The following is a 10,383-nucleotide window of genomic DNA, read 5'->3' on the forward strand; positions in this document are numbered from 1 at the left end:
CTTTATCTGCCCTTTCTTTGCTCTCCCCCTATCTGAATCAAGAAGGAGAACACAACTCAAGTGTTGCCAAGCTGTTCCATATTCCTTGTTCAAGTCTTTGGCAGCTGCCTAATCATACTATTGAGCAGTACTCAGATGTGCTAGGGATTGATCAGTGTATCTGTAATGGATGAAACGAAGCAAATAAATAAAATCTGTTCTTGAAAGGTAATAATATAATATGCATTTAAATAAAGTATCCAAATTCCAATGGTGTTCTTTACTCTTGTTCTGAGTTAGAGTGTCTACAGTGTTGGCATTTGATCAACATTTTGCAGTGACTGGTGAATTCATAAATCATCCACATGTTTGGACCAGTTAATCTGTGCATATTCTTTGAAAACTACTGAAGAATGAATCACATTGCAAAATGAATAGTTTTGTTTGTTTTTAGGCAACACTTCAGCAGCTATTATTTTTCTTTCATGTGTTTGCTTAATAAACGAAAGAGAACAGGAATATTTATTTGGATTCAACACGAAGACTGCTTAATTAAGTGATTAAAATGATAACTTTTTGCATACATGCAAGACATTTGTGACTTACCTAGCTCTTTTAAGCAGCCAACTCAGTGGAAATTTAAATAAGTTTTCCTCTCCCCTCTTGCATTCTTGAGAAAGATATAAGAAGGAAGAAAATTATGAATCTACAAATATATCAGTTTAGCAATCTTTGCACAGCTTCAGTCAGTTGTACAAACAGTAATGAGATGATCAAAATAGATGCTGTTGAATGTCTGGTTTCTTCTGCACCATTTCCAAATGGTGGTTTTCCTTAGGGAAAACTAAGTGAAAATACTCTCTTCAGTTATCATTTGCCTCATTTCCCATTTTCTTCTGCACTGCATTTGTCTTCCATTGTTTTTGTGTCACTAAGGACATTTGCATGACAATGGGATCTTTCTTGCTTAAGAGTTCATCTGTTGCTGCAGCTAATTCCCCACCTGTATTCTTCAGTTAGTAACAGCTTAATTCTCTCTCTAGCAATTAATGGTAACATCACAGAGAGGAGATTTTAATTTCAGGTTGTAAATAAAAAACCTGAGACCAAACTGGCCATATGTCACCTCCATCCTGCACCCCCATCATCAAGATGCATAGCCAAGATCCAGTCAATCAGGGTTTTTTTTGGGGGGGGGGGGGTTGCACCTCAGACAAAATAGAAGCACCTTTCCTTTCCTAGTTGTGCAAATACCCTAAAATATTGAATCAATAATGATTTGCTAAGTTTGGTGACACAACTAAATTAGTTGCCTCACTTTGCTACCTTGAGGTTCACAAAGCTGAGAAATTTTTAAGGAGTGGGTGGCCATGTGTCCTGCTTCACAGAGCACAGTCCTCTGTTTCAAGAGCTGTCCAGTCCAGCTCTGACTTGAAGATAAAGAGCCACCAAAAACTGAGGGAGAAGAAGCCTTGAAATTGGCCATCAACAGCAAGTAACTGAATGGGTAGAGACACACACCTTGTCTCAGTCCAATCTTTGATAGATATATTGTGCTTCTATTTAAGTTTCTAAAAGTGCAATCCTATGTATGTTTATCGAAAAAAGACCTATTACTCTCAGCATGGTATGTTTTTTCCTAAATGTGCATTGGATTGCACCCTAAATGTACATTCTAAATACTTTCCATATGTGCTCATGCTTCTAAATGTTCTAAGACTGTACCTATCAATTAGTATATGCAAATTTTAGCAAAATGATTCCCCTATCTTCCCTCTATTTAGAGATGTATAGGTGGCTACCCTATTTCAGAAACAGAAAGATAATGCTTATGCTATAAAACTGAGCATGGACAGAAATAACATCTCTGAATTCTATAAAATGGAACAGTTCAGAAAGGAATTGAAGGAATAATGAATTTTTTTACTCTGATTGCCTCTTAGACTATCATAAAGGTTTCAGGCACTGAGTCCCAGGGGTCAACAGTGCCTGATAAAGAAACCCATCTACAGCCTGGCTTCCATTTACCTCTCATTCCCTGACTTCCTCAGGTCAACAGCCAGTACAGCAGCTGGAACCAGGATCATATCCATTGTGTGATGGGGTTTCGACCTACAGGAGAATAGTAGTCTTAACACAAAAAAGTCAATATGCATGCAAATAATGGTTTCTTTTGAATTTGTAGGTGTCTCCCAACATCTCATGTTTTGGACAGTTTTCAGGCAACTGTATTTGCTTTCATATTATTTTCACTTTTGATATCAGGAAATCCTACTCCTTGGGGCCAAACTAGATTGATTAGCAACTATAGAACTAACTGTGGTAAGAAGGTACTATCAAAAAATCTGTGGATCATATGTTTGTGCAGACTGGTCTGCATGTTGCAAAAAGTTTTTTCTATTTTATAGGAATTTGTATTTGCTGAGCCAAAGGATGCCATTGATGAAAGCCTTTTGCCATGCAGAACCCTGTAGCTCTGTGTGATTGTTCTGGGTCAAAAAGCCTGGAGCTGCCTTGGGCCATTTGAAGAGGTTCCTAAACCCCATTTCTTTGTGCAGAAACAAACAGTCCACATATGTTGCAGTTTGCTCCAGGGTAGACCACTAGTCTTGCTCGTGCTGCCAGCTCCACCTGAGATGGCTCAATGTCATCCTTTCCTTGCACATGGATGATGTACATGTGCATGGCTCCACCAAGAGGTTCTACTTCCTTTTATGTCTAATCCGGACATGTGCAATCCATCTATGTACCCGTGTTCCACTTTATCCGTAGTCATCAGGGTTGCTGAGTGTCAGGCCTGCTTTTGCAGCCAGGGTTTATCTCTAGAACATCTGGACAAAGTTCCTGGTGCTCAAGCAAGTGGCAATCCTGTTTTCTAATCAAATTGCAGTATGGTTTAAATAAAAATCCTTGTCATCACCATGTTTCTATTTCTTTCCAAAGGCAAAGGCAGTTTTGGCAAAAGTGGGTTACCCTGAATTCATAATGAATGATACATATATTAATGAAGGCATAAAAACAGTAAGTCTTTTTTTTTCTTATCATTGCTTGTTATTTGTTATGGTAATTGCAATATATGAAGCACAAGCATAACATGCAAAATAATTAAAGGTGCAATCTTATGTATTTTTAGACAGAAAAAGGTAGTACAACTCCCAGCATTGCTTGCTTGGCTGTGGTATGATAGCAGTATTAGGATGTTTTCTGTCCGCTTCTACCTAAACATGTACGGGACTGCAATTAAAATGTCCATGTTCTATAGAAGCACACAATATAGGTTATTTAAGAGGTCATCTAGAAAAGGAAGAAGAATGGAAGGAAAATGCATTTTTCAGAATCTCAGTACCAGTATTCCACTTGCAACGGAAGTTTTACAACAATGCTTTTCAACTAGAGCTTGGGATGGTAAATCTCCCTTTACACACATGCCCACAGACATATACATAGACTCTTTGTATGACATGACAGCCCACCATGGTTTATTTAACCAAAAATGAAGTGGTGGTCTGTGTATGGTGTGTGCTCATCATTTTGAATATGTAACCCCACCTGTGAGAATCCAGCAAACATGGGTTGTGTGGAGGTTAAACGGCCCTCACACAACTCATTGTCTCTTTTAGGATTAAGTGAAGGTTGCTTAACCTTTGCATAACCCATACTTGCCAGGTTTGCATGACACAACCTCCAACTAGATTGCACATGCAGCTTGGTGCCTGTAGCCCACAGTGAACCATGACATGTCATCTGAACCTAGCTGATCAGATGTTCAGCTCTCACGAAACGCCCTCTACTACATGCTGCCAGTCTTGCCTGCTTTTCTTTCTTGCCTCTATCCTGCTTCACGCTTCAGCAGTGAGCCTTTTTACTGCAGTAGAATGAGAGCCCAGGTGTCCCCCATGAGGTGCATGGCTCATCTTCTTCACCTCACATCTCAAAGACTGTGTGAAATGAACAGGCCACAATAACATCCAAACAATGTGCAATATCTTGTTCACTTGATCCCAAAAGTGGATCCCATCTGCTGGATTTCTTCACAGACTAGCATCAAGAAATAAACCTCAGTTTACAGATTTGTGGAGAGGAAGATGGAGGCATCTGTCTCCATTGCCATCATATGATCCAGGGTTTGCTGTCCCACAAACCACTTCTCTCTTTGTCTGTTCTCTGAATTTCTATCTCTTCACCATCCTTCTGAAGCATATTTTCTTCCTGACTCCTCGCTGTGCCTCATATGCATGTGGAGTTTCTAGCAAGGCTTCACTACTAGAAGCTATGACACAGGAGCATACACACACTCTGCTTAGGCAAGTGCAGTGTAGCTACTAGAAACACAGAAACATCGAAACAGAGCAAGTCAGAAGGGGCCTCCCAGGCAATCTAGTCTGATCCCTGGCTCCAGCTGGCTCTGTTCATGACATGCCTATCATGTGCATGACTAGCCTGTCGTTGAACACTCTCACCAATGGGGTTTCAAACACCTCCCATGGAAGCCCATTCCATACCCTAGTGGTCTTAACTGTCAGGAAATATTTCCTGGCATCCAAACACACTAGGAGTATATTTGTTCCTAAATCTACATATTGAGGACCTCAGCATAAAAGTAACTTTTAACTAGTCCTGACATAAAGGGTACAGCAAGGTGTTTGGGCAAGGCTGCCTAAATCTGAGTGGATGGGGGAGGGTGCTGAACATTTTTTCATCAGCTGAGCTTTACTTCACATGGATCATTCTCCCTCTTTGTAGCCTCCAAAACCAGCATTAATTATGTACAATGCATTAAAATATGCAAACTTCTGAATCTGTGCATAATCTCACACATTAATTCCATCCATTTGTGAGACGTTGTTTTGTTTTGATGGTGACTATTTATGTGTACCCACACAGGGTATAGATATCCTTGATAACTGGTTGACATTATCATTCTAGGTAGCCTGGGAAACTAGCCAAATTGTTAAAATAACTGTGTTAATGCAGTAGCAACAACCCCACCAACAACACATAAAGCTTCAATGATATTTGATTGGGATCTGATTCAAAAATGAAATTTTGTTTTGAAAGGATATATTGTTCAAGATGTAAATAGCTTACACACTGGAAGTAAAGGGATATTAACTTTCTAAGTGCTTCATTTCTGCTCTAAAAATGTATGCCTTTAGCTATAACAGTTTCCCTTGCTCTGCACATTTCTTGAGTTCTGTTTAATCTCCCACATTATTTACATGAGTCTCTTGTTAAGCATCGTATCTCTGGAGAATAAAGCTTTTTTAATTGAAATGGAGGACGATGAGTAAGTATCCCAAGCTTTATTTAAACCATAACAGGAAAAACTTAACCATGTCTGTGGTTATGTTTATTTTGCAGTATGTGTATTATCTATCTTAAGCACAAAACAGTGTTTGCCATCAGCTGTGTCACTGGACAAAATTAATGGTAGTGCCAATCCATGTTCTGACTCATAATCTTGCCACTAAAATGCCAAATATTTCAGTAAGATAAAATAAAAAATGTAGCTCCCAATACACTACATAATATCTTCACTGTGGCCCTAGTTCTGTCTGTGCTAGTTAGGATTTGGAAACAATAATAAGTCATTCCTTTTATTGGACTATATTCACATACTATCAAATCATTGCAGTGCGAAACTTCACAGTTACAGATATTTAAAGCCAGGCAAGACAGCAGCTGCAACAAATCTTCTATAAGAAATACAGTTGTAGTTGGGATGATACAAGTAGGTGACTAAAGAGTTCTGGTTTACTTCCAGGGCAGTAGTCACCTGTTTTGCTGTGTTAAATGACATTGCCCTAGCAATGGATTCACTTCCAAGCTATGCAGAAGATAATTCAACTAAAACCATGTTTGTACAGGTGCAGTTGTGCAAGCAGTCCTCTATTACGTTTGTGAAACCTCTTGTTCAGAACTTGTACAACCTATTGCACTTTCATTTGTGCCTGCTCAGTCTATTTCACAAGTGTAATGGCAGCACTTTGTGTGACGGGAAGCTTCAGTGCAGCTCGGCTAGCGCTCTTTGAGTGAATAAGAACGTTGGGGGCTGCTCCAGCTTATTGAAGCAACCAGAAATCAGGCCATTTTAGAATACATTTTGTAAAAAAGCAGTTAACCAATTTATGTATTAAATGAATAGATTAATAGCACTTCTCTTGCTCAAATGATCTCTGATGTGTGATAGAGTGTGGGAACAATAACTGGGGTATGGTAGGGCAGGTTGTTAGCGCCTATGAGCATGGTTGCCATGGGGCTCTACTACATTTACGAGGACAAAGGCCACTCCTCAGTGGCAGAGCATATGCTTAGCAAGTGAGAGAGCCCAGGTTCAGTCTCTGGCTGGATAAGTCTCTTAGCTGAAGCCCTGGAAAGCAGCTGCTCAAGGCTGGAGCAGGGCAGGTGAACCCCTTTCATCTGGGGAGACTGCATTCCAGTGGCATCCAAGTCACAGACAAAAGGAGGACAGGGCTGCAAAATGTAGCCCCCCTTCCCTTTCCAGTGTTAGTCATTTATAAAGGGTGTAAATGGCCCAGAAATAAGCATGGCCACCATGTCTACTGTCAAATAAACAGACAGGCCTCTGCATGTTCATTCAGAAGGAAGCAGGACGGAATCGTGCAGTCCCACACGCATCGAGCCTGCGCATTTGTACTTGGTATTATACATGAGCATCATATCTACTCAAACGTAGGCAAGACAGGCTTCAGGAGGAAGCAGAATGGAATCACTCAGAAGCTGTTTCTTCTGTTCTGAAAGGAAAAGCTGATTGGACATAAGTACTTTCACTACTAAGCTCTGAAAAAGGGAATCCCTTATCTCTGGTCAGATGCTGATAGGAGCTTTTCTGTCCATGACAAAGGGAGCAGAGCCAGGGAAGAAGCTGCCAGGACACATGGTCCACGTTAGGTCCCCCCTCCCTGCTGTAGACAGTATTGAGCTGAGTGGTCTGACTTGCTATGAGTCAGCTTCCTAAGCCCCAGTCAGGTGACTCTTTACAAAGCTTGCATTTAGCGATTAGGACACAGGCTATTGGCACAGATTAGGCAAGAATTTAATCTACACTTCTGATTTATTTGTATCTTGTAAACTGTCCAGGGAGCTGTTAAACTAATAGGAACAGTATAGAAATGTTTAAAATAAAATTTTATGTTACCTTCAGTTATCTGAGGCATTAGCATTTTGTAATTGATGTTTCTTTTCAAACAAGCCCCTAACAGTAATGAGATGCAAGCAATTTTTTATCCTTACCTTAACCCTTCCCAGTATGGACTGAGTTCAAAACAGGGACCTAGCATTATATTCAGTTGGTAGTTTCCTTAAAGCACAGTCCTTAGGGAGACAGTTAACTGAGCAATGCTGAGAGCTGTGGGGCCCTCTTCTGTTTAAACACCCTTAGTATCGCACGCTTACTACCAACACTACCATACACTATATTTTTCAATGTAATAAGCTATTATTAGCCTTTGAAGGGCATAATTTGTAAGTAAATAAATAAATATCTAGCTGCTCTCGGCCTTAAAACTCCAGGGGAATATCCATTTTATGTTTTCTGGACTATATTGCTTTGTAAATCTCTCACGTTGAAATGCATGCATTGGCTTAGTTTAAACTTGTCATGCATGTCCCTAGGCTGATATTTTAAGTTTGCCCACATAAACTTTATTTTTATATTACTCAGCATCAAAATGTAAATTATGAGAAATAGCTAAAATGGAAGTATTATTTTAGAACCCTAGATATTAGAGGCATCTGGAGAACAACTGTTTTGAAAATCTTCCAGCTTGCCAGATGTTAGCCAAAAAACACTTGGTTGACTATGAGATTTCCTAGTTAAATGCCTGAATTGTTACATTTCCCAATGGTATTATAGAATGTCAACATTCATCCATGTTTTGACATTTACTGTTGTTTCATAGAAATGGTATAGCACTGGAAGTACATGTTGGGGTGTTTAAAATAAAAACTGCATTGTTTTCAAATATTTGCAAATCAAAATAAAATATCCAGATCAGTAAAAATATATGTTGGGGGAAAGTCTGTCTTGAATAGCTGCATTGTACAGATGCTCAAAATAAGAACATTTGATTCAGGATCTTTTGGTTTGTAAACATTACAGTCATTCTTCTTTGACCTTTCCCCTTGAATCTGTTGGTTATACTTGCATAATCCTTACATTGCATAAACCACCTAGAGAACTTCACTTATAGAAATGTGATGAATAACTAACTAACTTCTATTCCAATCCCAGATGAAGTTTTCAGAAACGGACTATTTTGGCAACGTACTTCAAACCCGCAAACAGGCAGCGCAGTCTGATTTCTACTGGCTGAGAAGAGAAGTTCCAAAAACAGAGTAAGTAGCCAGGAAGACTTGACGGAATACTTTACTAAACAGTTAGCATGTGCATAGCATAAACACTTAGGGCACCATCCACCCAGCATTATAAGCCCCATTGACTGCAATGGAAGAACAATGCATGTGTGTCAGTATATTGCATTGAAATCAGTGAGACTTAAACTGTTTAGCATTGGTTGGTTTAGGGCTTAATGTGTGTAGTGTGCGTGCATGTGAGCTTTAAAGAAACTATAATTAAATAGTAATTGGATTGGATTTTTGCTGGCAACTGTGGTAATTCCAAATGGTGCAACTGGCATTTCCATGTATTAGATTTTTCATAAAAAGAAGCATAGCCATGAAGAGGTAAGGCTACTATCGCTAATTTAATTACATGCTGCCCTTAGTAGTCTTGTATGGTCTTAAAGATAACGGATTTTGTGTAAATGTATTTTAAAAAAATATATAGTATTTCATCAGAATCGGATCCTGTTTGATCCAAAAACTTGAGATGGTAGCAGACTGGATTGTTTCCAGCAGTGTCATTCCACTATTACAAAGCTGCTAATGCTTGTGGAAAACCGTTTTTCATCATTGCACAGGGTTCAGTCTAATACTGTGATTCTGCTTGTGTGATCCCTTTTGAAACTCTTACACAAGTTATTCCACAAATTGTTTCACAGCCTATTGCACGAGCCATTGTATAGCCATTCCACAAGCTATTACATAACTCATTGGAACCTGATTAGGTCATGGTGTTTCTTGTGTTAGTTGCACTAGCTGTCCTACCTGTTTGTGCAACTGCTAGTGGAAAAATGACATCATTTGCACTTCTTTCTTAACATAATGTTGGTTATAATCTAAGATTTAGTTTAGAGTCAATGAAGGAAACCTCTCCTAAAATATGAGGCTTTTGGATGGTCATCAGTATCAGGTTTTTGATCAGTCTCTATACACACTCACCCCCCCTCAAAAAAAAAAAAAAAAGATGTGATTAGTCAAGCAACAGAGGGAACAAATGTGACCTGCAATAAAATGTTGCAATGTGGCATGCTCAGGAGCAAAGCTAGCCAACCAATCATGCATTCTTCCAGGATGTTCCATTGTACTCATGCTCCCCCTTGGTTCCATCCAAGAATCTTCAGTGAGCAATCCATGCCCACAAGCTTCGTCATGGATGGTACCATTTTAGTTACATAAAGGGCCTTCACTCAGAGGTCTTACTTCCAATCCAGTGAGAATGATCTCCCATCAGTAGGAGCAAAATGCTTGATGCTTGTGAACATTTCATTCTGAGTGCTGATGCTGACATATTCAACAGTGCTGATCATCTCTCGGTGGTGGGAAGGCGGTGGCGGTGGCAGCTCCTCCTCCTCCCCACTGCAGATAATTAACAAGGAAAACACTGGTGGAGAAAATGGGATGGTGTCCAATAGCAAGTATGAGAAACATCTGTAGAGTCCTTGCTTCTTTGGTTTGTGACCCAATACAATTGTGTTAGCAATGGCTGCAAAGCTAGTGAAGACATTTTACATAGGCATACATTTAAACTGAAAGGTGGCGAAGAAATGTTTAAAATGACAATACAACAACAACGCTGTGAGGAAAAACCCTGAAGGGAACATTGCGAGATTCTTCTGTGCCAGAGTTCAGCAAAACACAGTATATTTAGCTCAACAAGAATTTCCATGAACGGGAAGATAAACACCCTTGATGCTACATTCTTCTGGAAGTGGCTATTAGCTGCACTAATATATCGTGAAAAGATTCTTCATATGATGAGGAATGTCAGTGGAGGTGAAATTAAATGGCAGATAATCCCTGAAATACACAGCTTTAGGGCTGTCCCCTGCGAATCATCCCTCCATCACTGCTATAATTTGAAATGAAGAGAATTATTCCCTAACTCCACATGTGGTAGAATGCAGTTGAGCTTATCTCAATTCATTTTCCTTCTTCAAGGGCTTCTTAGTGTCATCCCTTTCCCACTAGATTTTCATACATATGTGGCTTAACGCTTTCTCTCTCTCTCTCTCTCTCTCTCTCTCTCTCTCTCTCTCTCTC

At 39.6% G+C, this 10,383-nt stretch overlaps 1 protein-coding gene across 1 annotated transcript in view; it reads left to right on the top strand.

Annotated features, from left to right (window-relative positions):
- PHEX (phosphate regulating endopeptidase homolog X-linked) overlaps nucleotides 1-10,383 on the top strand; it is a 103,120-nt gene that overhangs the window by 68,887 nt on the left and 23,850 nt on the right. Inside the window, exons 13-14 of the mRNA XM_044442415.1 lie at nucleotides 2,923-3,000; nucleotides 8,234-8,337. Of these exons, the coding sequence (XP_044298350.1) occupies nucleotides 2,923-3,000; nucleotides 8,234-8,337 (182 nt within the window). The remainder of the gene's footprint in view (nucleotides 1-2,922; nucleotides 3,001-8,233; nucleotides 8,338-10,383) is intronic.

This window comes from Varanus komodoensis, unplaced genomic scaffold (genome assembly GCF_004798865.1).
Source record: "Varanus komodoensis strain SLA01 unplaced genomic scaffold, ASM479886v1 scaffold4, whole genome shotgun sequence".
Lineage (NCBI taxonomy): Eukaryota > Metazoa > Chordata > Lepidosauria > Squamata > Varanidae > Varanus > Varanus komodoensis.